The following is a 26,410-nucleotide window of genomic DNA, read 5'->3' as shown; positions in this document are numbered from 1 at the left end:
AGGTGTGGGCGCCAGTCTTGCACCTCCTGCGGTTGCAGGGGAGGGTGCCGGGAGTGGAGGTTGGGTTGGTGGGGGGTGTGGATCTGACGAGGGAGTCACGGAGGGAGTGGTCTTTACGGAATGCTGATAGGGGAGGGGAGGGAAATATATCCTTGGTGGTGGGGTCCGTTTGGAGATGGCGGAAATGACGGCAGATGATGCGCTGTACATGAAGTCTAACCTGTTTCTTCACATCAATCTTTGAGCTATGTGTTTACCTCTTTAATCTTGTTGACCTGTGCCAATTAGCTTATGGCTCAGGTAGTAAATGTTTTGGTAAATCTTAGCTCCTAGCTGCTCACATTGCCTCAGCAGAACCTCTTTCCTCTGTCTACCTACTGACATGGACCATAACGACTGGATCTTTTCCCTCCCACTCCAAATTCCTCTGCTACCCAAATGCGATAGCTTTCACCTGGGCACAGGCAGGCAAAACAGCCTTCAGGACTCTCGATCCCAGGCACAAAGAACCATGTCTCTTTCCCTGACTATATCATCCCTGTTTACAACTACATTTCTCTTTTCTCCTCCCTGTTGAATAAATCCCTGTCCCATAGTGCAATGGTCAGTTTGCTCATCCTTCTTACAGATCCAATTTTTAACCACGCATACACAGCAAGAATCTCAAACCTATTAGCCAAGCTCAAGGGCTGAGGTTCCTTCAGAAGTACCTCCTAGGTTAGTTGGCTCCCTCATAGTGCCACCTTCCTGTCCCTGCCCACTGACCATTTGAGGTAGTTAATGTAAGGGGTGTGACTGCCACCTCAACAGCAGTGTCCAGGTAACTCTTACCCCTCCTCGATTTTTCAGCGTTTGAAGCTCAGACTCCAGCTCATCAATGGAGCTGGAAATCCTCAAGTAATCAATACTTGCTACAGATGTTGTTACCGTGAACCACAATGGGGTCCACCGGCTCCCACATCAAGCAGTTAAAATACAATACCTGGCTCATCATTCTCTATTTTAATTACTTAGTTCTTAAATTAATTTTTAAAAATCTCATACTGGTTCTTTAGTAAATGTTTCCTATATACCTTCAATCCATGATAGATAGTCAAATTAGGAGCTATCACCAACCAATAAACCTGTGGTTTACGTGTGATGTCACTCTTGCGCTAGGGCCTGATCCTTGGCTCAATTTATCCTGTTAAATAGACCTCACAAACTATGAGCCAAACAAAAATAGACCCAAACAAAGCAAGCAAAAAATACCTCCTCTGATTTGCACCAGCTGCCCACTCACTTTACTTCCAAATTTTCCTGACTATAAACTCACTTGGGCTGTGTCTCATTCCAGGAGTGCTGTCTCCTTCTTGACTGTGCAAAGCTTACTGATGGTGTTTTCAACAGGCCCTTTCTTAAACAGAGCTGGGTGAGCTGAGATGATTCACATTGGTTAATTGTAATCAACATGTATTGAAGCCTTATTCAGTCTGATAACTGTCTCTCAGTCAGCTGAGTTGGCTACCTTATAAAGCTTTTCACTAGACCACTAAATTTTAAACTTTTAAAATGGAGAAAGGAAAGAAAGATTTACCAGTTCTATTCCCACGTTGCCATCAAATTCCCTGAATGAGATACTCACTCAGGCCATTTTTCACTCTGGATGTGATCTCTCCCTCCTTCCTGATCAGAACTGTTCATGCTTCTTTACAATGATTGGACCTGGTTAGTGTTAAATCTATTACTCTGAGGTACCTTTCAGTTCCTTCTTAAACTAACCTACCATGTGGTTTAAATGCGAGAATTCGTCTGGCATAGTTTCACCGATTTGCAAATGTTGTGCTGATCCTTTTTAGTTCTGGACAATTTTCAGATTTGAATAATGGTTTTATATAATTTATCAGTTTAACCAGTGTTCATTGAATTTTTCAATCCAGATTACTTTCATAGTTCACTGTTGCAGTTGTTCCTCTAGACTTGCTTATTCCATATTCTCCTGGACTATCTTCCACTGGATATAAATGTGAGCATATCCAAAACTCTGCTGCCCACTATTCTAACTCCCAGCAGTATTTTCATTCTTGTGGTTACTGATTTTCATTAGCTTACACTCCAGTTTTAAACTTCTCAACCATGTTTCAAAGGCCTTGCCACTTTCCAACTCTCTTTTGTAACTTCTTCCAATCTTAAAGATTGGACATTCTTCCAGTTCTTGCCTTTTGCATATATGGTTTTGTTAGCTCCATCATCTGATAATGATGCCTTCATCTAAATTGGACCTAAGCTCTAAAAAAAATTCCATAAAATATTGCCTTGCTATGTCTCTCGCTCTCCTTTTAATACATTGCTTCAAACTCATTGTTTGCCCAATATCCTTGTCTGGCACATCTTCAGACTTTTACTTAATAATGTTTCTGTACTATAAAACTCTTTTAGATTTTCTTTTAAACCATATTAAATGTACTGTAGAAATGCAAGTTATTTTTTAGACTTCAGCTTTGGTGTACTCCACTCAGTTTACCAACCCAAGATAGCTCTGTGCCTGCACTTGTAAATGGCGTATCCCACATTGGCCATTTCCTTACCCATTTTAAAGTTTTTTTTTGCATATCCATACTGGATTGTGTATGCATTATGCATCCTTGGCTGACAGCCCAGATATCCATTAGCACTGGAAACAGCTGAGTCCAAGGGAAACCATTGCCTGATTGACAGCTCTGGCAGTCTGATCTCTGGTGCCAATTTTATTTTTGTTGACATAGATAAAAAGATGACAAGTGCTTGCAGTTCATGCTATTAATATTTTGAAGAGTCTGGATATTTGACACATTTGTTAACCTGTAGTGAAAAGAGATTTTCTTCCTTAAAGAAACTAGCAAGTTAGGACTGAACATCTTTAAAAGCATTTTCAACACATCCTATTGTCACTATACAGTTTATTGATCCTACAGAGAGTAAATAGTATTTGAATGGATAGGAAAGTGTTATATTTGGCATGGAGGGTTTGGAGAGCCATGGAGGTTGATGAATAGGCATAGCTTGGCTCGAAGGCCATATCCATCGGAGGGGTAAAGCTTTGAGGGGCATGAGTAAAACCATATCAACTTACCATTCAAAATGTTGTCTCATGCAGATTATTGTTCATATCACCATGGAGGTGCAGTGAACCACAATATTTAAAAAAAAAAACTAGTCTTTTTCATGACAGTCAATCCCCTCAATGGACCCAGAAAAGTCAGGAGTGTAGAGCGTGGACTGCAACCTTGACAAGCTGCATTCATAAAAGGCACTGATGAAATTTAGAAATACCAGGAATGGGGTTGAGAATCCTGGATTCAAAGAAGAAAGTGCTGAACAAATTTAGTTTGTCTGGCAGCATCTGTGGAGAGAGCAGCTGTTAATGTTTTCAGTTCAGTCTAACTCGTATTCAAAACAGTTTTAAGAAAGAGTCATGTCAATTTGAAATATTTATTTCTCTTTCCATAGATGCTACCACTCATGAGTTACTCTTGCATTTTTTGCTTTTATGTCAGATTTCCAGCATCCACACTATTTTGCTTTAATTTCGAAATCCTGGAATCTGGCGCAGGCTGCCATTTTCACTCTTCCACAGACCCTGTCCGACTCCATGAGAATCTAGCTCATTAGCTTTATTTCTCTCTTCACAGAAAGCAAGAACGTAAGAACTAGGAGCAGGAGTAGGCCAACTGGCCCTTTGATCCTGCTCTGCCATTCAACAAGATCCTGGCTGATCTCTTCATGGCTTCAGCTTCATTTAACTGCCCTTTCACCATAACCCTTAATTCCTTTACTGTTCAAAGAATTATCTATCTTAGCTTTAAAAATATTTACTGAGGTAGCCTCAACCACTTCACTGAACAGACAATTCCGAAGATTCACAACGCTCTGGGTGAAGGAGTTCCTTCTCAATTCAGTTTTTAATCTGGTTCTCTTAAGTTTAAGGCAATGCCCTCTTGACCTAGTTTCACCTGCCAGTGGAAATATGCTCCTACTTCTATCTTATCTATTCCCTTCAAATGCCTGACCTGTTGAGTATTTCCACCATTTGTGTTTATGTAAACTATTATGTTCTCTAATATGACCAACTTGCTAACCATGGAAATGTAATTTTTTTTCATGCACCTCGCTAACTCTTTGCTTGGAGTACAGAGGGTAGACTCCATTCATCTGATTCTTCGGAAGCTCCAGTAGCTTTACTCAACTTGAAATGTTTTGTCAGGCTGTATTGAGAGCTAAAGAAGAAGAATAAAAGAATTGGAGTGACTGCCAGCAAGATCTAAAACTTGAATTCTTTTCTGTGTATTATTCATGAAGCATTTTAAAGGACTGCAGTATGTTCGGTTGATTTTATGGTCTATCTGGTTATGCAAAGTTTAAAGCTATCTTCTGACCTGGAGATTGACAAAATTACATGCAAAGCTTGAATTAAATGACAATACATCCAATTGTGTCTTAAAATGTGCTGAGTAATTGTTATCTTCATCTTGTTTCTATTTACAACTTGCAAGTGTGGTTACAAGCCTGTGCTTGGGGAGAGAAACCCTTTTTCCATATTTGTTATGTAATTTTCCAATGAAGCAGTGCCAACTCATTTGTAAAGTTTAACCTCAGCTCAAATGATATCTAAACCTCTAAGAAAGAGCGTGCTTTGAATGTAATGTATCCCATGTCTTTTGCCCATCCCACAGCACCACACTATAAATTTGAGACAGACAGCTGGAAAGGATTCAGATATGGAAAGGAATTTGCACACTTCTTTGAATCTTAGGATAAATTTGACAGGCACTGATGGGCCTCTTGTATTTTCTGCCAACTGTCTGTTTCATTACTGAGCTTTGCTGGTCAAATCTTAAGCCTTTTCGTGCCCTCGTGTGCCATGTGCAACAAATAACTGAATAGCAATTGAGAACATAAAAGCCAAGCTACTTTATTGCCTTCCTTTCTAATCCAGAAGAACTGCAATAAAGTTAGTTCTCATTCCTTCCCAGTCAATATTAATCCAAGGCATCAATTGGATCTGAAATCTTTTTATCCTCATTACCAGATCAAATAATGCACTTATGAAGGACTTGGAAAAGCTATATGGTGACCATGAATTTTGTAGTATTAATTTAACATTTCCAGCAATTAAGGTTTATTTTCATAAGAACATGAGATTGGAACCATTGTAGACTATACACTTGAAGTGCTTGCACTGCTGTCCAGTGCAATCATGGCTAATCTTGGGCTTCAACTCCATCTAATTCTCCTTCTGTTCTCATATCCTTTTTTACTTTGAGACACCAAAAGTTGCCTAGCCCAGTCTTAAATGTTGCTGAACACTTCCATTCAGGCCAATTGTATTTTGTAGTAAGATATTCAGAGCTGCATTATAATCAACAGTAAACTATACAAGTTCAGGAATGGAATTGCCCTATTTTTAATGCTGATTTCATGCTAATGCTACTGTATAAACAATGTGCAATGTTAGGCTTGTGATGGGTGCACACATGATGGGTACAGCTGCAGTATGCAGGAGTCTTGTCAGCAACTAGGATAGGATAGTTTCATTAATCTTTTCCCTGATTTTCTCAATCCTTTCTAGAGTAGCATATCATTGCTGTATTGTTTGCAGCATTGTAGCAACTTGCAGAAGTTATTTTGATTGTATCTCTTGCCCTTACAACCTACTCCATCAACTCAATGAAATAACAAAGTCACTTGAACAGTATCTTCTCAAACTTGCTTATGCGACATCCTAACTCAAACGTATTACTCTTTAATTATCGTTAGGTCAGTTTACTGAAATTCCCTTGTTTAAATCTACTTTGAGAACCCCTTCACCACAAAGAAATTTTAAGCAGACACCTCACCACTAGCTTTTTAAAAGTTACATTTGTTCACAGGATTTTGGCATCACTGGCTAGACCAGCATCTATTGCCCATCCCTAGTTATTGGAGGGCAGTTAAGAGTCTACTTATGGGTTGGACTTATGGGTCTGTTTCCATGCTGTACAGCTCTATGGTTTTATGTCCCCCGGCATTGGCCTTGGGTTCTGGACGCTGGTTCAGTGAAATTATCATTGCTCCACCATCTCTCCATTTTATGGCAATTGATGTAGTCTTGCTAGACTAGTCCCTGTCCCCAAAGAATTTTTTTAAAAATTGAGCTGGAAAATGCAAGTCTTTAGGTATATGTGTTTCAATATGTGATTGCTATAGTTAATAATCCTGAACATAATATAGATTTTTAACATTATGGGCATCCCTGATAGGTATAAGATCTTGTTCTGGAATCTCCTAGAGATTACTTCCAACAAACCGTTGTTCTTGTCATTGACATTACTATTTTAAAATACCAGAAAATTATTCCTAAATCTCTAAGAATTGGATTTTCATCTGAGTGTTGAACATTTGAAATGTTGCATTCTAATTAATTGGGATACATTGCAAAAGTTCAGTTTTGTGGGGTTACTTTTTAAGTCATACAGCAATGCCTTTGGTGATGATTAATATCAACTGAGGATGAGGGAAGGTCAGTAAGTAGAAAGTACAAAGCTAAGGATTTTCAGATTAGTTTCTTAACCCTCATTTTTGTTTCCTGTTTGTAAATCCTCTTCCCTCAGCTGGATTTACCAGAGATGTGATGAATGAGTTTTGGATATCAGTGTTGAAATGTCTGTGATCACATAGTACTTAAGCATTAACTTATAAAGTTCAGCAAAGCCATATTGATAGATACCTGGCTGTAAGAAATAGCACCAGTAATGTTGATGAAGGCAGCAATTGCTTTTTAGTCCCTAATACTATGATTGGAGACCTGGTTTTGTGATCTGATAACAGAAACCCAAGGCAGAATCTTCTGTCTTCATTAGGTCTTTCACTTGCTTGCTAACAGAGCTGGTCAGACACCTGCACTGACCCCTCAGAACAAGGCCCACTATACCTTCCTCTGATCAGGCAGTTTGGTGGACAGCCATGGACATGGCCTTGCAATCAAAAACCCAGTAGAGGTTGACTTCTGGTTAGCTGGCAGCTCTCATATTTGGCAGTAGGCTTTGAGAAGGGTGTGGCTTGCTGCCAGAAGGGTAACTAAGATTGTGAGAACTGAATGTCAGGCTGGGGTTTTACAGGGTGGGGTTTAAGTGTTGGGGGTAATGGAGAGGTGCTAGCCAGAGTTGCCTTCATGAATCAACCACTCCAAAAGACACGTGGTCCACACTAATTTACCAAATGTATGGGCTTTTTCTTGTTTGTCACTTCTGAATTTTAAGATTACAACCTTGATGAAAATAAGTACTTAATCAGTCCTTAAATGGTTGTTAATGTGGAAGCAACTTAGGAAACATCGCACATGTTGTTCCCACCCAGAAACAGGCAGGATGGCTTCGAGTGACTCCAGATGCACAGCAATGTTGTTGACTCTTAACTGCCCTCTGTAATTAGGGATGAGCAATAAATGCTGGCCTGGTTAGCAACACCCACATCCTGTGAATTAATTTTTTAAAAATCACCAAGTGTCTAAAGACACAATCAATCTACTAGCATCTAACAAAACATTGGTGTCAGAAGGTAATTTCTGGTACATGCAATTCTTCTATGACAGGATATTCTTCGAGGCATCTAATATTTAGGCGCATTTCAAGTAAAGTGGGATTTTATTTTTGAAGTGTAATATCCCATAATTTCTTCTTTAAACTAATAATCTAGTTTGCATATTTGCTACTATTTGTTTTAAACAGTTCCTCCACCATTTACTGTTTTGTTTTGTTGGCCTTCATTTTTGAATATATGCCTTGTGCTTAAATTTTGTACAGTACAAAAAAGCTTTTATGCATTTAATTTCTTTAATTTTCAGGAAAATCTCTATCTCATCCTCCCAAGCTTTCTCTTTTCAGGAAAAATTCTTTTCTTGCGTATCACACCTTAATCTGGGATCTGCTATGTCACCACTTTTCAAGTTCTCTCCAATAATTAATTGTTTTTGCAATAAAAACATCAAAATTACATATAGTAATTCAATTGTTTTCTCACCAGGCCTAAATGCAGTTTTAAAATGATATCTCTCTCAATTTTTTAATTGATCATTTCACCTCAAACAAGCTGAGAACATTGTGTTTGGTGGCTTAGTAACATATCCAGTAAAACCTCAAGGTCTCCCACCTGCTCAAGTATGTTCCTATGTAGCCATTAATTCAGACCAACCTCACCATACATTTCCTGATATTGAATTGCATCTGCCAGTTCTCCGTTCACTAATCAAACATACCAATCCAAAACTGAATGCATTCATTGGTGTTCATCATTTTCTCACTGCTCCTTCTTGGTTTTTGACACAATTTGGACATTTTGAACACAAACGTTCTTTTGATTTTGTCATAACAATGAGAAACCAGAGCAACCCAAACAGACAATCTTCTGGTACTGTACTTTTAAATGGTTGCCCATAGATATTTGCCTTTAACTATTATTAGTCTTGCTGTGCCCATTTGACAATCCATTTTAATATATTCCTATTTCTTCCACATATTTGTAACCCTTTGAGGGCAGTAATCTGCAATTCTATATGACCTATGCTTAGAATAGCTTTTAACTGACAATTTGAGTTTAGTGACATCATCACTTGAGATTAAAAAACAAGAAACACTTCTATTTATTTAGTGACTTTCACAACTTCAGGATGTCACTGAAGTATTTTTGAAGTGTAGTCACTGTTGTAAGAAATGTGGCAAACTATATAAATATACCAAGCTACCACAAAGAGCATTGTGCTCATGATTAAACTATTTATTTTTAATGATTCTGATTGAAAAATAAAAATACACCATAATCACCTTCACATTGTAACTTTTCATATGATTTGTTAAGGAATACAATGACAGCCCCCTCATTCATCAGAGTTGGAGATGAGATCGAGTAAACAGATTGCAGGATTATGAGCAATACACGATGTCTCACCTGACGGTTCTGAATGTGTCAGTCTCTCACCCACAGGCCTTTCCTGTAGTTACTGGAATTAAAGAATAGAAATAAAAGTGCCAGCAAGTTAAAACAAACAGTAGGAGAACTTTGTGGTGATGATATATGTGGGAGTTGCATTGTTATTTTAACAAAATTGTGATGTTTTCACTGCGATTAAGGAAAATCTTTATCACACTTTATTAATAGACTGCCAGAATCTTTACAAAATATATAAATACATGAAATGGTTTCATTTAGACATTCTTCATTTTAAACCAAATCAACCATGAATCAAAGCCAGTGCTGGAATCAAGTGCAGATAAAGTGCTGGCGACTATTTTTTCTGATTTTGGCAGTGTGATGCTTGGATGTCAACTACCAGGTTCCTAGTGAACTGCTTGCCTGAAACAAAATAGAATTTTTTTTTATTCATTCATGGCATGTGGGTGTCACTAGCGAGGCTGGCATTTATTTCCCATTGCTAATTGCCCTGGAACTAAATGGCTTTCTTAGCCATTTCAAAGGGCAATTAAGAGTCAGGCACATTGTTGTGGGTCTGAAATCGCATGTCAGTCAGATCTGGTAAGGATGGCAGTTTTTTTTTCTGAAAGACATTATTGAATCACCTGTTTTGTTACATGGTTGGCATTAGATTAACTTTTAATTAGTTCTACTGAATTCAAATAGCAGACCAGGCTCAAAATGCCAAAAGCACATCTGCTCCTATGACATGTGTTTCAATGCAAGTCATATTTCTTCAGTTACTTACCTCGAGAGGGAAAATTTCAATCAATAGGAGATTCTTTGGTTTAGTCAGTATATGATTTAATAAATTATACAACAAATGGGTTTAGTTCTCAACATATTGTAAGTGAGATAGCTAATGAAAATTATTCTAATTGAATTATGTTGTGATATCATTTGTTCACATGCATAAGACTTGAGGTGTCTTGATCTAAAACTTGGATCAGACAATGTCTTGTATTTCAAATAAATTGATGTATATACTGATATAGGTTAAGAATTTATGAAAATATTACTTTCTTGCAACTGGCCATGGTTTTTTTTTTGTAATTATTTACAACCACCCACTTTCCCCCTTCTGTCCTGAAGGTGTTGAATTACTGGAGCATGGTTCTTGAGGGACCAGTTTTCCCTGGTACTTTGTCCAGGGTGCCAGTTATTCAGGTGTGATCCTTGACAATGATTTTGGTTTGTTCACTTATGGGATCACTAGCTGGCCAGCATTTGTTGTCAATCCCCGATTGCTCCTGGGAAGGCAGCAGTGAGCCGCCCTCTTAACTGATGCAGTCTGTATGCTTTAGTTAGAACTACAACACTGTAGGGGAGAGAATTCAATTACAATCAATTGGCCATTTCCAGTGGAAATATTTTTAAAAATTGCCGCATTGAAACACAAAATATGATCAGAGTAGACCACTCAGCCCTTCAAACCTGATCTGCCGTTCAATATGATCACAGTTAATCATCAAACTCAGTACCTTATTCCTGCTTTCTCCCCATACCTTGTGATCACTTCAGTTGTAAGAACTATAAATCCACCTTGGAACCATTCAATGTTTTGGCCGCAACTATCTTCTGCAATAGAGAATGCCACAGACTCATCAGTCTGTGGGTGAAGACATTTCTCCTCATCTCATTCTAAACAGCCTACCCAATATCCTTAGACTGTGACTCTGGTTCGAGATTCCTTGATCATTGCGAACATTCTTCCTACATTTACCCTGTCTAGTCCTATCACAATTTTATAGCGTTCTATGATACACAATTGTCATTTTATCTTTCCTCAGAGAAGGAGACCAAAATTGCACACAATACTTGAAGTGTGCTCGCACCAAGGCCCTGTACAATTGCAGCAAGATAATCATACTCCCATATTCAAATCCTCTTGCTATGAAGACCAACATGCCATTTGTCTTCCACACTGCCTGCTGCACCTATCTGTGATATACGAAGATATTCATGGTCTTGTACCTATCACTTTCCCAATCTATCACCATTCAGGTAATAATCTGCCATCCTGCTTTTGCTAGCAAATAGATACTCTCAGATTTATCCACATTACATTTCATCTGCCTTGCATTTGCCAGTCAATGTGTCCAAGTCACACTGAAGCACATCTAAACCTTCTTACAGTTCACCATCCCACTTTGCTTTGTGTCATCCATAAATTTAGAGATATTACATTTAGTTCTTTCATCTAAAGCATTAATATAGGTCATGAATAGGCAGTGTCTAAGCATTGATCCATGCAGAACCCCACTGGTCACTGGCTGCCATGCAGAAAACAATATGTTTATTCCTACTCTTTGTTTCCTGTCTGCCAACCAGTTCTCTCTCTATGTCAGCACATGACACCAAATCCCATGCACTTCAATTTTTGCATGCTAATTTCTTATGTGGGATCTTATCAAATGCCTACTGAAAGTCTAAGCAAACCATATCCACTGACTCGCACTTATCAACTTTACTAATTACATCAAAAATTGCAGTAGATTTGTCAAGCATGATTTCTCTTTCCTAGATCTATGCTGACTCTGTCCAATCCTGGCATTGTACTATGCAGGTATCAATGCTAAATCTGGAGTTTTTTTCCATCCAGTATCCAATTCCAGCAGAGGAAATAACCATGCCCCAGAAGTTGCAAATTGAACTACGATCAATCTAGCACTCTGATGGTTGAAATAGCTGAAATACGCCAACAGACCAAGTGTTGAATTTGGGCTTTTCTATCATGAGTAACTCAACCAACTAAGACTATGACAGAGTTGTGACTCTGCATTTCTTGTTTCTTCAAGTTATGTAACATTTCTTGAAAACATGGAATCTGTAGGGATTGCGTGATATTACTTAGATAAAATCAGTTATAGATTCAGGACTTGCTTTTAATTTTGTAGTTATCAGAAAATATTAAATAAAAGTGGATTTCTGTTATTATCCCTTAGATTTTGGATTTGTGGGGTATAGTGAAGAACTACTCAAGAACAACACATTCCCAGACTATAGTCCGGAAGAAAATTTTTTCACTGTTTTTGGTGTCTTCTTTCCTACAGCTACTGGTAAGATGACATGTGTAATTCATTTTTCAATGTTATTTGTTTGTATTTAGAATCATTTGAGACTGGATTTACCAATGCAATTTATTATATATACCACACTGGTGCATAGCAGATGTTGAGCCTCTCCCTTATTTTAATCAGTTGTGTTATTGGAGGTATCTTAACTCTGGCCCTCTATTAGGTAGCCAATCCCAAGAATGAAGGTTAGATAATAGAATCCCTCCTTCTGACTGCCTGCCCCTCTTCCGCGGTTACGTTAGAGCCCGGGTGTCCTTGGAGAAGGAGCACGCGGTGTCGCACACACACCATGGGTGATGGGGAAAAAATAAGCACTACCGCACTTAGGTGGTAGTGTGGGGGTTAATATATATAAAAAAAATAGAATCCCTCCTTATGGCAGTCTAGTGTTTGAACAGATATATCTGCAAATTGGAGTCTAGTAACAGGTTGTCCCTAAAATTTAAATAATAAGGGGTTGATCTATTAATTAATGGTTAATAACTAGTTTCCTATGAAAAGAGTTAAATCACAGATTGCCATCTGGAAGGGAATCCAATAAGAGGTTGCCCACTATCTGTGATGTTGGTAGTAAACTTCTCTCTGTGTTGTATTGAAATAATAAGTTGTCTTCTGCCTAAATTACACCAGTTTTCTTGTGCATTATTAGATTAAAATAGCTTTGGCAGTTCTTAGGAGATGCAAGATTTATCCCTGAATGGTTTACAAAAATTTAGATTAGATTACTTAGTGTGTAAACAGGCCCTTCGGCTCAACAAGTCCGCACCGAACCTCCGAAGAGCAACCCACCCAGACCCATTCCCCTACGTTTACCCCTTCACCTAACACTATGGGCAATTTAGCATGGCCAATTCACCTAACCTGCACATTTTTGGACTGTGGGAGGAAGCTGGAGCACCTGGAGGAAGCCCACGCAGATATGGGGAGAATGTGCAAACTCCACACGCACAGTTGCCTGAGGCAGGAATTGAACCTGGATCTCTGGCACTATGAGGCAGCAATGTTAACCACTGTGCCACCGTGCCGCCTTTACTAAGGTTAGGCTATAAGAATTGGTAGGTAAAAACAATGACTGCAGATGCTGGAAACCAGCTTCTGGATTAGTGGTGCTGGAAGAGCACAGCAGTTCCGGCAGCATCTGAGGAGCAGCGAAATCGACGTTTTGTCCTGAGGAAAGGCTTTTGCCCGAAACATCGATTTTACTGCTCCTCGGATGCTGTCTAAACTGCTTAAACTGCTGTGCTCTTCCAGCACCACTAATCCAGATATAAGAATTGGTAGACAAGGTGAAGTTAAAAAACATACAAGCAAGGGTGAGGAAAAAAGACTTGCCTTGATGCAATAGCACAACATTTGAAGTTGGAAGAAGAAAAAAGCAATCCTGGTGGTAATTCAGATGGTAATGGTGAGTAGCAAACACATGGCAGATCCATTACAATGTGGCTGAAGTGTGACGTGATACACTATAGTATAATGAACAGAAAACAGAGTATTGTATAAATGATGATATATTGGGCAGTGTGGATGTACAAAGGGCCAATGCAAGTAGACAGACAGGTACTACAAGCATTAGGAGGGCAAATAGTATACTGGCCTTTATTGTAAAAGGATTTGAGTTCAGAAGTGGGGATGTCTTACTGCAATTATGCAGGACCTTGGTGTAGTTTTGGTCTCCCTACTTAAGACAGGATATACCTGCCAATAGAAGGAGAGCAATGGAGTTTCACTTAGCTGATACCAGGCATCGCAGGACTGTCCGATGGCTCGAGATTGGGCCTGCATTCACTTGTATTTAGAAGAATGAGAGATAATCTGATTGAAATCTACACAATTCTAATGGTATTGGACAGCTGCGTTGCAGGGAGGATGTTTTCCCTGGTAGGGGGAGTCTCGAACCAGGGACACAATCCCAGAACATGGGTAGTCCATTTAAGACTGAGATGTCAAAACATTTCTTAACCCAAAGATTGGTCAACCTGTAGAAGTCTCTACCACAGAGGCTGTGGAAGCAAAGTCACTGAATATATTTAAAAAAGAGATAACTTCCTTAGATTACAAAGGCATTAAGGAGTATGGGGAGAAAGCTGGATTATGGCAATGTGATAAAGAAACAACTACGATCAAATTAAAGGTTTGAGCAGGCTCAGACTGCTGAATGGCCTACTCCTGCTCTTAATTTCTGTCTTTCTTGACTTGTCCAGTTTTTCATGTTCACCCAATGAAACATCTTTACAATTGGGAATCAATGAACAATGTGAGTGTGCTTCTCCATTCTTTATGCGAAAGGCTGAATGGTTTCTCTTTGTAGACTTACCACTCCATGATGCTACAATCTCCTCCACTGCTAGGCTCCCTTTGTCCGTGCATTAACTTAAGGGATATCAAACTTTCTACAGGAAGTCATTGTGTTGGCAGAGATAGCAACAGGAATTGATAATATGAGGCAAATTAATAGGCTCTGTATTTCTGTCTCAACTTGCATGTAGTGCAGGAGAAAGCTGCAGCCAGTTTCCAATTTAAAAGGCAGAAATAAATATTGAGCTAGCTATTAGGATCGCTGCTCAGATTCCCTACCTCCCACTCTGTATTTGCCCATTTTCTGTCCATGTACAATCCAATTTCCAAAAGACAGCAAAGAGAATTCTAAACCCTCTGTATTTGCAATAGGTTTGGTTGTAGCTTTTGCAAGGATGTTTGTGGACTTCAGATTTGCATGTGAAAGGATTCTTCATCAATAAAATCAAGGGCATATTGCCAAAGTCTCAAATAATTGTTCATCGTGAAACCTTGCTATCCAGCTACAGTTAATGGCTAATTATGAAGCTTTGCATGCCCCTTCAATTTCTATGCTACTCTTCACCTCTTTCAGGCTTTTAGATTAGTTTAGAAGCTTTTACTTTTGTGTTTTGGTTATGATGTAAAGTGGCTGCTGATATGCTTTGAGCCAATTTTCTGCCACTGTTGAAATTCAGTTTCAAAACCCAAGTAGATGTGTTTGTGTGTAACAGATGTTACTTAGCTGCTATTTGGAATGGGTTGAAACATCGTTTACAGCAATTCAGATTTATATCCAGTAGTTAAGGCAGTAAATATCAATTACTACAACTTAATTGTAATCATGCATTATTTTTCATAATTAATCAAACTCACCTGTTAATAGACATGTTTATGTTCTCAAAGTTAATGAATCAACAGAGAATGTCAAGTGGAGTGTTTCACTAATTTAAGACCAATGAGAAATTCCTCTTCAAGCAACCTAAAGTTGTCAATGTCACTGTGACTGAAGGAACAAAATAATTTGTTGTCTCCTTGTATTTTGTCCAAAAAATGCAAAAGGAATTTTTCTTTATCAGAGAATGAAAATTTGCCTTGAATTCCTGGTTGCCATAACAATGTATTTTACCTAGTCATAACAGATAATTCTCAAGGCCTTCATACTTGTGGTGCACCTCAGAAGAGTCTTGTTTATTTTTATTTGAGCAATGTTTCCTTCAATCATCATCACATTTTCCATATGTATATTCCTATTCAGTTTGCTGCAGAATTCACATTAAAGCTCAGGTGTTAAATCCAATAGCATTTAGGCCATGGGACCCATCTATCATTATGCATGTGTTCATTTGTTATGGTGTGTTGGTTTGTTGTATGTAATGCTAGAGTTCATTTTGTGTGTGTGTGTGTGTGTGTGTGTGTGTCAGAGAGAAGAGAAATGGATTTTAGGAAAAGATGCTTTCTAGGATATGCTTGCTACAAACATCTTTATAACATGCCCAGATTATAATTACTTAATTTAAGAAATTGAATTACTGAGGCTCAGGGCATTGTGGAAGCCGTATTTTTGCAACCGAGTTAGAGAGTGTTAATAGGTTTTAAAAAAAATAATAAATTTGAATACCTCATTTTAATCAAGAGAACAAGGCCACAAGATTTAACTTGATTTCAAACAAAGCAGAATTTATTGTTTATAAAATAATTGAGTAAATTCAGCATTTAGCAAAGGTTTGTATTTATTATGTGCATATGTTATTGTGAAGATACTATAACTTTCAGATTTTAGTATTTTTTTCCTGATGTTTTTATGAAGAAAGGTTGAGACAGAGGTGATAGCAGTTTGCTCAAAGCCAACAAAGTAACCCGCTTGCGAGGCCCTTGGGATTTCTTTTAAAAGTTGGAACAATAGAAACAGCTAGAATGTGAGGGTCAAGCTCCCAAAGAACCAGAACTTTTAGTTTTAGCTTTCAGTAGTTACTGAGGTCTTGAAGCTGGATGTAGAAGCTCTTATTCCTCTCTCTGTTACAGCTTAAAGCTAGGGTTCTCTTTCTGCTCCTAGAATTGTATGTGGGACAATCCATTTTCCTCAATTTGCCTTTGCCATGAGTGTGTTTATGGAATTGTAACAGTTGGTTAGTAGTATTTAAAATATATAATATTTTATTAAGCATTTCGATAGAGTTACAGTTAAGCTAATTCTTTTATTTTTGTTTTGTCTGTGTTTGACTTGTTTTCTATGTGTAAAAATCAAGTGTGTTTTACTTGAAGTTGAGTCATTTGACTAATTAAATTGCATCTGGAATGTAAAGCTTTATGTTTACATTTAAAATAAGAACAAGGTAGGATCTAGATTATCTTAATATATTTTGAAGGGGTTTGATCTGGCCCATAACATTATAAATTCAGGTTCTTTTCTTACTTTCCTCAAAAGTTCACTTAAAAGACATATCAATCTTAAAAGCTATTTACTTTTGTAGGGACTACCTACAAACATGCCATAGTCCTCTGGAAACATTTGCACATCTCCAGCTATTCTAAGAGATAAAACTGTAACTTACCATCTCTTGACTGTGAATGCAAAATCCATTGTTTGTTGGTATTCCTCCAAGCTATTCTACTGATTATTTTCTTTTGAAGTAAGACACCATGTGGTCAATTGTAGATTTTCCCACTAGCTTCAAACTGGGTAATCTCGCTGTTTCTGTTCCTCACAAGATTCAAACTGAAATTAGGCCTCTTCTGCTTTCCTGATGATTGTTGATAAAGTTAGTGTTTACTTTGCTTATAGTGTAATTCTGACTGTCATTTGTTTTGGTTAACTTCTCTCAGTAAGTTGCAAGAAAGCCACCATGCAACTGAAAAGAGAGCTGTGTTGTAGAGTATGTTTAAGGTTGAGGTAGACATTTTTAACTACTAAGGGAATCCAGGATAATGTAAAAAAGCAGGAAAGTGGCGTTGAGAATTATCAATTCAGGCATGATCTCATTGAGTGGCAGAGCAAACTTGAAAGTTCAAATTGAGCTTTTTTGCTCTTACGTCTAATTATGTTCCCAACAAAGATCCAGATAAATTAAAACCAAAGAAACATACTAAATTCCACCCATCTCAGTGATGACCTAGCCTGCTTTGGGTGATTCTCAAACTGATCTTAACTAATTATCCATCATTTAAATGTCTCCAACAAAGCCCACACCATGTCTTATAGCTCCATCTCTTCTTTACTGACTATTCAGTAAACATGAGTTACCTTCTAACCTGTAAAATCTTTAGATGGGCTGATAGTCTCTAAAACCCAGCATTTTAATCACTTACTTTTGCAACAATAATCTTCCAAAATCTAAACGTTACTTTGAAGGTATTAACATGAACAATGAACTAGATATTCACAATGATAATGTTAATATGAGGCAGAAGGGGACAGATTCTGTAGTAGCTATACTAACAATCCCAGTTGGGTTGCTAGGTAAGGTTAGAGTGACACACAAGATAGTTATGATTTTACTTTACTAATATTGATTTCTGTTATCTTCAGGTGTGATGGCAGGATTTAACATGAGTGGAGACCTTCAGAAACCTGCATCCAATATCCCTCTTGGGTCACTAGCAGCTCTGGGCGTCTCGTAAGTTCTCATGGCTTGTAGTTAACCTACAAATTATAGCCCCTGTTACAAACACTTGTGCCATGTCCTTGCATTTGAATAATGTTTTAAATTCAAAATCAGCATTTGTGATCATGCTCTTTGTGAATGAAATAAACATCTGATAATTGTTTTTCAAAGATGCAGCATTGTCTGATCATGGTGGCAGTATTCAGTCTTGTAACATGATGATCTGCACTGTGGTGTTTATTTCTATGTTAGCATCACCTTGTGTGGCTCAAGAACCTCACTCTGATATGCACATTTTTGTCATGAGCTGAGATGATGCATTATTTGCTGCTTTCTCTTTTCTTTGGGCCCTCTTCTCAATCAATTGGTCTTTTCTACTCACCCATTTCAAAGCCTTTCCAGTCAGTATCAAGAGAACAAAGCTGTTAGTGATGCCTCCCAGTTGTCAGTGTTAATGTTGACTATCTTCTTAACTTGTTTGTAAGTGTCCTTATAACAGACACACAGGAGGTTATGACCCAATGGCCTGTTTACTATATAGACACTCTAGGTAAAAAACTGTCATCCATCCAATAAACTTTTCTAGGCAAAATTGCACATCCTTAATGCTCATGTTGATCAGATCTGATCTTCTATTTCAATGCGGTATTCCCATACCATTCATATATCTTCTCCAGCGAATACAGGCTCAGTTTCCTCACTTTCCCATTATAGGATAATCACATCATCAGTCTGCCAAACTTCTACAGCACATTTTCTTTGGCAAATATCTCCTTCCTTGGACAAGGAGACCAAAACTGAACACAATACAGTTGCTGTGGTCACATCAGTGTTCCAAACAATTAAAGCAAGATGACTTTGTTCCTGTTCTCAAATCTTCTTGCTGAAAAGGCTAACAGGCAGGAAGACTAAATGTTGAGAGATTGCAAAGTTTTGAGATTATAAGCAACCTGTGGGTCCTAGTGTGAGAATCCTAGTGTAAAACTCTAGTGTGTACGTACAGCTAGTAATTAAGAAAGCCAAAAAAAATTGTTATTGTTTATTGTGATATAAATTCAGTACACAAGTGGGGAGGTTATGCATCACTTACATAGTGCGTTTTCGAGATCATATCAGAGTATAATGTTCATAGAATCATTGAATTGTATGGCACGGATACAGACTCTTCGGTCCAACTCATTAATGCCAACCAGATTAAATTAATCTAGTCCATTTGCCAGCAGATGGCCATATGCCTCTAAACCCTTACTATTAATATATACATCCAGATGCCTTTTAAATGTTGTCATTGTACCAACCTCCACAACTTCCTCTGGCAGTTTGTTCCATGCATGAGATAGTTGCCTCTTGGGCCCCTTTTAAATTTTTCTCCGCTCACCTTAAACCTATGCCCTCTAGTTTTTGACTCCCTTGTTATCTCCTGCATCCATTGCACCCAGTGTGGCCTCCTCTACATCAAGGAGACAGGACGCCTTCTTGCGGATCTTTTCAGAGAAAATCTCTGGGACACCTGCACCCACCAACCCCATCGTCCCGTGTCTGAACACTTCAACTCCCCCCCTCGCTCCATCAAGGACATGCAGGTCCTGGGCCTCCTCCACCGCCAAACCGTTATCACCCAATGCCTGGATGAGGAACATCTCATATTCTGCCTCGGGATGATGCAACCACACAGGATAAATGTGGATTTCAACAGCTTCCTCATTTTCCCTCCCCCACATTATCCCAGTCTCAAGCCTCCAACTCGGCACCGCCCTCCAGACCCATCCATCACTGCCCCCTCTGACCAATCATCTTCTCCCTCACCTTCATCCATCTATTGCTTTCCCAGCTACCTCCCTCCCAACTCCACCCCCTCCCATTTATCTTTCAGCCCTGACCCACAGGCCTCATTCCTGATGAAGGGCTTATGCCCAAAACATCAAATCTGCTGCTCCACGGATGCTGTGCTTTTCCAGCACCACACGCTCGATTATGTTCACAAAAACACTTATCTGCTTTCCTAACTACGCCTACCCCTCCACAAACACACATGCAAATGCGCACATACATCTATCAGTGATTAGGGATCACCCACTCCCTTCCTGCCTACATACTTTTAATCTGTGTGAATAACTTTGTTAAATATTCCTGTGTATCACTCTTGGCCCCATGAGTGTACCGAGATGACTCAACCTCTTCTTTCGTTTCAAAATATGAAGCGGAAGCTTTTGTGGCTGGGGATATTTCCTGCCCACAAATTCCCACGTGACTCAGGATTGGTTTCCACATAGCCAAACTGTCCTCCCATACTTTAATCTTACTTTTAGATGATTTACATTAAACTGGAGACTAAAAAGCATAAAGTAAATTTACTCTGCAGTCGGCTTCAATGAGGGGGGAGGGGGTGGGGGGGGGGGGGGGCGTCGGTGGTGGTGTTAGCGTGTGGTTTGGTTCATGATTGCCAGAGGTGTGCACTCTCCAATGGGCCTGCATATGTGGGGTCTGATTCTCTGAAGATTTAGCCTGAAACCATGAGGGCCCTGTTTCTAAGTGTTGCTGTATGGAGACACAGCTGAGGACTTGCCAATGGAGAGGCTGTGTACTGACAGGGGGAAATTTTTACATTTGGTTGTCTTGATCACATTGTTACCAGACAGCCGTGTGGGCTGAAATGAGATACAAACTAGCACACCAAAGCAGAAAACATGCTAGCATCCTTCACCCATATCTTAGCTGCGTCAAATGAACCTAGTGACTGATTATGGTCAAATTATATACAATCAACATGATAATCTGAGAACTGAAGTCAATTCTAGCTGCATAAAAGTGTGCATTCAATGGGCATAACTTTGAAAGTAGAGTTTTTTGAATAGTAAAAATGTGGCCTCTTTAAAACAACCTAAGCTAGATGTGAATTTTCAAAAGAAAATTAGTGATTCTTGAATTGTGAGTATATATTCATTTCATAAACCTTTCAACAATGACTTCTGGACTGTTGGATTTGACTTTATATAAATTAAACATTTATTTAGCGCCAACAGAGCAAGGGAATTCTCCCTTTTTGGATGAATTTGATGCATTGTTTGTCATGTTATAACTAATTATACATTAGCCAGCTCTGTTACTGGAGACAGGCCTCCATGGATGTTATCCTTGTTTACGCTGCTCAGTTTCCGGTTTTATGAAGTCCGCACTTTGTTGCAAAGCAGAGCGTGCATTTAGATTAGATTAGATTCCCTACAGTGTGGAAACAGGCCCTTCGGCCCAACAAGTCCACACTGACCCTCCGAAGAGTAACCCACCCAGATCCATTTCCCTCTGACTAATGCACCTAGCACTATGGGCAATTTGGCATGACCTGACCTGCACATCTTTGGATTGTGGGAGGAAACCGGAGTACCCGGAGGAAACCCGCGCAGACACTGGGAGAATGTACAAACTCCATACAGAACAGTTGCCCAAAGCTGGAATTGAACCTGGGACCCTGGTGCTATGAGGCAGCAGTGCTAACCACTGAGCCACCATGCTGCCCTGCAAAGTTCATTGTTGTTTTACATTATGTAATGTACATTGGGACCTGAAATATATTTTTGATGCAATGCAGATATAGATTTTAGAATTGCTGTTAATTCATCGAATATTATTTTGTAAATTCAGATTTATTTTTGCAACAACGGCTATATAATGGCTTGATGCTGGTAGTGACCATTTTTCAAACAATTAATACTGTCTATTAACCTTTCCCATAATCCGAAATTTGTAGCATACTGTGTGTTCATAAAGCTAAAATCAAATTAATCTGGAAATAATAATCCAGTAATTTTTAAGTATTTACATTGTACGTATTAAGTGATTTTGTCCTTTAATAGGTTGCATTTGCAAAGTCTGCTATCCTGTAGGCTCTCCAAGTAAGTTAAACATCACACAACACCAAGTTATAGTCCAACAGGTTTATTTGGAAGCACTAGCTTTCAGAGTGTTGTTCCTACAACCACCTGATGTTATAACCTGTTGTGTTGTGATTTTTATCTTTGTACCTCCCAGTCCAACACTGGCATCTCCAAATCACAAGTAAGCAAGCTAGTGCCTGTTTTGAACTAAATCTTGGTCAATATGTTCCTACGTACTTCAAATGCACTTATGTACCTGATCAAACTTTGCAAATCTGCTTGTGAAGGTACCTCTTCATGGCCAAAAATGTAAATATACAACTTTAGGGTTATATGCCATAGATAATGTGACAGTGCTTCTGCCTCTCTGCCTGCTGGGAACCAAAATCAATAATGTTTAGCAAATTTGACCTCCAAGTTGTCAACATTTCTAGGAAACTGATGGAATATTCCAGCCAATGTTAGCAGATTCCATAATGCTGAGCAGAGTGCAGTTAGAGTCTTGTGAGTTGCTGAGAAAGACTGCGTGCATGCAGCAGCATCAAATAGGAGATAGTCTGGCACATCATGACAGAGCTCTCGGTGTTTGCCAGGCCTCCATTATTTTCTCCAAAGAAAGCTCTTATCGGTCCAGAAAGAATATTAGGGCAATAAAAACATTGGTTGATGATGTTGATTGAAATACATCACCTTTTATGCAAATACTCAAACACAAATTACTGTAATTGTTTTTAATTCAGAGTGGCTAGAGCACTTGCTCAGATAAGAAGAATTTCTGGTTTGACAAGCTAATTCGTTTTCTCAGAATCATTTGTTGATCGCAGCCACTATTAGAATCAGGTTCATCAAATATTTCATCGTGATACCTGCAGCAAGTCTAGAAATCATTGCCAAGTATTCATGCCAGATCCCCAATCAGCTTACATGGCAGAGACCTCAGGAATGTAGGTGACATGGGCTAGTTGCTGGATCATGTGCTAGGGGTAGCTCAGATATCATCTGATGGGCAAGGGCTGTCATCATATATAAGGGCAGCCAACCTACGTTAAAATTGGAAATATGCATTCCAAAATTCAATGAGAACATTCTTTTGCCATTGCATTAAAATGATCCTGTGGCATCAACAGGTTCAGCATGTTTGAGATGCACAGTCTAGCTGGCAAATCCCCTTTAGTTCCAAAGGATGGAGTGGATGTTGCCTGTACTTTTAAATTTTAGACCCAATACTTTGGATTCTGAATTTCTTGCCTGAGGCTCTGCCCCAAAAGCATCAGTCAGCAGCTTTTTTACATCGAGAAAATGTCTTAAGTTCAAAGCAGTGCCTGTGACTCAGTCTCCTCAGAGCACAAAGGAATCTCTCAGTGGATCATGGAAGACACATACATGTCATGCTTTAACACTGGACTAGTAACTGAAGGCATGAGAGGCATGTATCAATGTCTCTAACATGTCGAGGCAAGAATAAATCTCATTGAAATTCATTTATGTGCGATTCAGCATGATAGTGACTAATGAGTGATTTTCCCATTTGCTGGCTCCTTGATGCTGAGCTCTCAATGTTTCTGTCATTGGGTGCCTGACATGCAGCTTTTTTCTCAGTTCTTACTTGAGTGTGATGCCTGCCATCTTGCCTGCTCCAGTGGGCTCCACAGAACACAATTCTCTTTGCATTGTCTGTAGTTGCATCCCAAAGTTGTACAAACTTGTATTCAAAATAAAACAACACATTTTCTAGTAGGGGCTACAAAATTCTAAAAATTCAAACATAATCTCTAGTGGAAATTTTAAAGGCTTTCAGTTAAAACTCAGGTCTCAAAACATAAGACTGCTTTTAGATTAATAAACAAGATTAATTAAAAACAAATGTCAGTAAGCGAAAGGAACATTTGTGTGTTCTTGCATTGCTATTTATGCTTCATAACACCCAAAATTGGACAAACATTAGATCTTGGTAGATGGGAAAGCATTCGTGTGCATTCGTGTCTCTTAACCAAACCTCAACTGTGAATGGAATATGGGATTTAATATGGAGTCCACTGAATTGCAGTTTGCAGTCAGTGCTGGATTCACACCAGCACAAACTTGCCAGAATAAACAGGATATTAAAATCAGTAAGTGTTTCTGTCAGAGATGGATATTCTGAGCTTGAACACTTATTCTTGAAGGTCAGCAACATTTGTACTAATCTAACTTCATCCGTATATATTGTAATTATTTCTCCTTTGGCAATCAGAGTCCATATACCTTGTATAGAGCTGAGGCAGTCATGTTGAGGATTGCTGTTGGTATGTTAGTTTGCACTAGTAAATAGTTGTAATCTTTTGATTGTAATTGTAACTGATTTTGAGAAAGTGGTAGGAAACAGTATCTGATCTTTATTTCTGATCTGATCTGATCTGATGTTTAATGGTGGCTGATTTACTGTGCAGCTTTAATAAGTTAATACATGTTGAAAAGTAGTATCACCACAGAAACTACATGCTGACATAATTTTGTGATCATACATTACTGCATACTCTACTTTGTACCACATAAAAGTCAAAGATTTCACTTTGTTGAATAGATGCCATGGATATCCAAAGCACATTTGAAAATCATCTGTTCAGGTGGAGACTGCTGCTTCAGATTTCACTACAATACTGGGTTTATTCTATATGTTTTCTACTGACTTTAATAACAAAGTAGTCAAATTTAGGTACAGTGAGTTATCACTTTAATGTCATTGTTGTGATCCTGAAATGTACATTGTTAATGACTTGATTTTTCCCAATAAAACCAATGCCTAAGTTATAGTTAAATTCTAGAGGACCTTTGTCATCAGAAAACTAGCATTAAAACATTATAATCGAAGTTGAAATACTTTACATTGCAAAACTGCTATATTGATAAATGAAATAATATTTAAAACTCAAATTTTTTTAGAATTGTGGAAAAGGGCTCATTTTTGAAGCTTTTTGTCTTGCATTAATTATGTCATGGAAACATTGAAACTGCTATTGAGACTACTCTGCCATTCAGCATGATCATGGTTGATCATCTATCTCAACACAACAAGTCCCACTCTTTCTTCATATCCTTTGACATGTTTAACCTCATGAAATTTATATAGTTCTTTCTTAAATATATTAAGTGACTTAGTCTCCACATCCTTCTATGGCAGAGAATTCCACAGGTTCACCATTCACAGAGTGAAGAAAATGCTCCTCATCTCAGTGTAAAATGGCTTCCTGCACAGCCTGAGGTTGTGATCCCTTTTCCTGGATCCCCCAGCCAGAGGAAATCTCATCCCTATATCCAGTGCAGTGAATATACAAGTTCTATATGGTCTTCACAGATATCAATAAGTCCCTCCCTGTATATGTAGAAAACGTACTCAAATTTGGTTGTAGCAAGTTGTACAACCACTTTGTTGATTCACGTTGTGTAGAATTGGTCTTAGGTAAAACAGGATGTAAAAGGGACATCTATCAGAGCACTCTTCATGACAATATCTCTACCAATTAAATTCCACTTGTCAACTAGTCAACACTTTCCTCTTGTACAGCATAAAATGTTGTTTTCCCTCTAAATTGGTACTTTGTTTGAAATGGCTTGACAAGTGACAATGAAAAGATTTGACAAAATGTGTGTTTTATTTAGTAGTGCTGCTACATGTCTAAATAAAGAAGTAGTATGCTAACTTTTGCTTTTCTCCTGCTCCCAACTCATGCTGCTTCTTGAAACTCCCCATCGCTACATGCTCCTCTCTCTAAACCTCTTTTTTTAAAAATTGAGGTTTGCTGTTCCCTTGTTCTTCCTCTCATTAGCAACCACTGAGCTCTCAGGCTCACCTGTTCACTAACTCAATCTCTTGCTGCTGACCTTCAAAATTCACAGATTCTCCCATTCCCTAAAACACCCTCTCACTGCCAAACCTCTGCCGCTCTCACACTCCAACCTCCCAACTCTCCGACAGACAATTGTTTCCCTCTTGAACTCTCACTGTGAGTGGCATGAGGCAGCAGAAGCAGTTTCAACTGACAGGCCAGGGGATAAAGCATGTACCAGAAAGTTAGCTGCAGGATAGAGAGTCAGAGAGCAGGAAAGGCTGGAGTCAAGCAAAAGAGATCACTCCAAAATAATTCTTACTGGATCTCATGGTGCTACTTCAAATGACACAAAACCACTTTTAAACAAGCCTACTATATTAAGAGTCCACTGTGAAAGATGCCTACCGCTCCATCCCCTGCCCTCATTTCGGGAACTCCGACCACAATGCCGTGTTTCTTCCACCGGTTTACAGGCAAGAGTTCAAGCAGGAGACCCCCTCGCGGATACAGGTCCAGTACCGGTCGGATGAGGCAGAGAAGCAACTCTGGTACTGTCTGTAATCAGCTGATTGGGCCATGTTCAAACAGTACCTTGGACGAGAACGCCAACACAGTCTCAGACTTTATCAGCAAGTGTGTGGAGGACTGCATACCAAGGAAGTCAATCTGGGTGTTCCCCCACACGAAATCCTAGATGAACCAGGACATACAGAACCTGCTTAAAAAAAAACAGGCGGGAGGCTTTCAGATCAAGAGACCCACTCAAATAAAAGGAACCCAAGTATGACTTTCACAGAGCCATTAAGACA

At 38.8% G+C, this 26,410-nt stretch overlaps 1 protein-coding gene across 4 annotated transcripts in view; it reads left to right on the top strand.

The window, feature by feature from the left end:
• Window positions 1-26,410, top strand: part of slc12a8 (solute carrier family 12 member 8) — a 148,290-nt gene that overhangs the window by 76,530 nt on the left and 45,350 nt on the right. For all 4 annotated transcript variants that reach the window (XM_043693966.1, XM_043693963.1, XM_043693964.1 and 1 more), the window contains 2 exons: window positions 11,910-12,023; window positions 17,845-17,932. In XM_043693966.1, coding sequence (XP_043549901.1) covers window positions 11,910-12,023; window positions 17,845-17,932 — 202 coding nt within the window. The remainder of the gene's footprint in view (window positions 1-11,909; window positions 12,024-17,844; window positions 17,933-26,410) is intronic.

The sequence above is a fragment of the Chiloscyllium plagiosum genome, chromosome 7, assembly GCF_004010195.1.
Source record: "Chiloscyllium plagiosum isolate BGI_BamShark_2017 chromosome 7, ASM401019v2, whole genome shotgun sequence".
NCBI classification, from domain to species: Eukaryota; Metazoa; Chordata; class Chondrichthyes; order Orectolobiformes; family Hemiscylliidae; genus Chiloscyllium; species Chiloscyllium plagiosum.
Note: the sequence above shows the minus strand (reverse complement) of the source record. Positions and strands in the feature narration are given on the sequence as shown.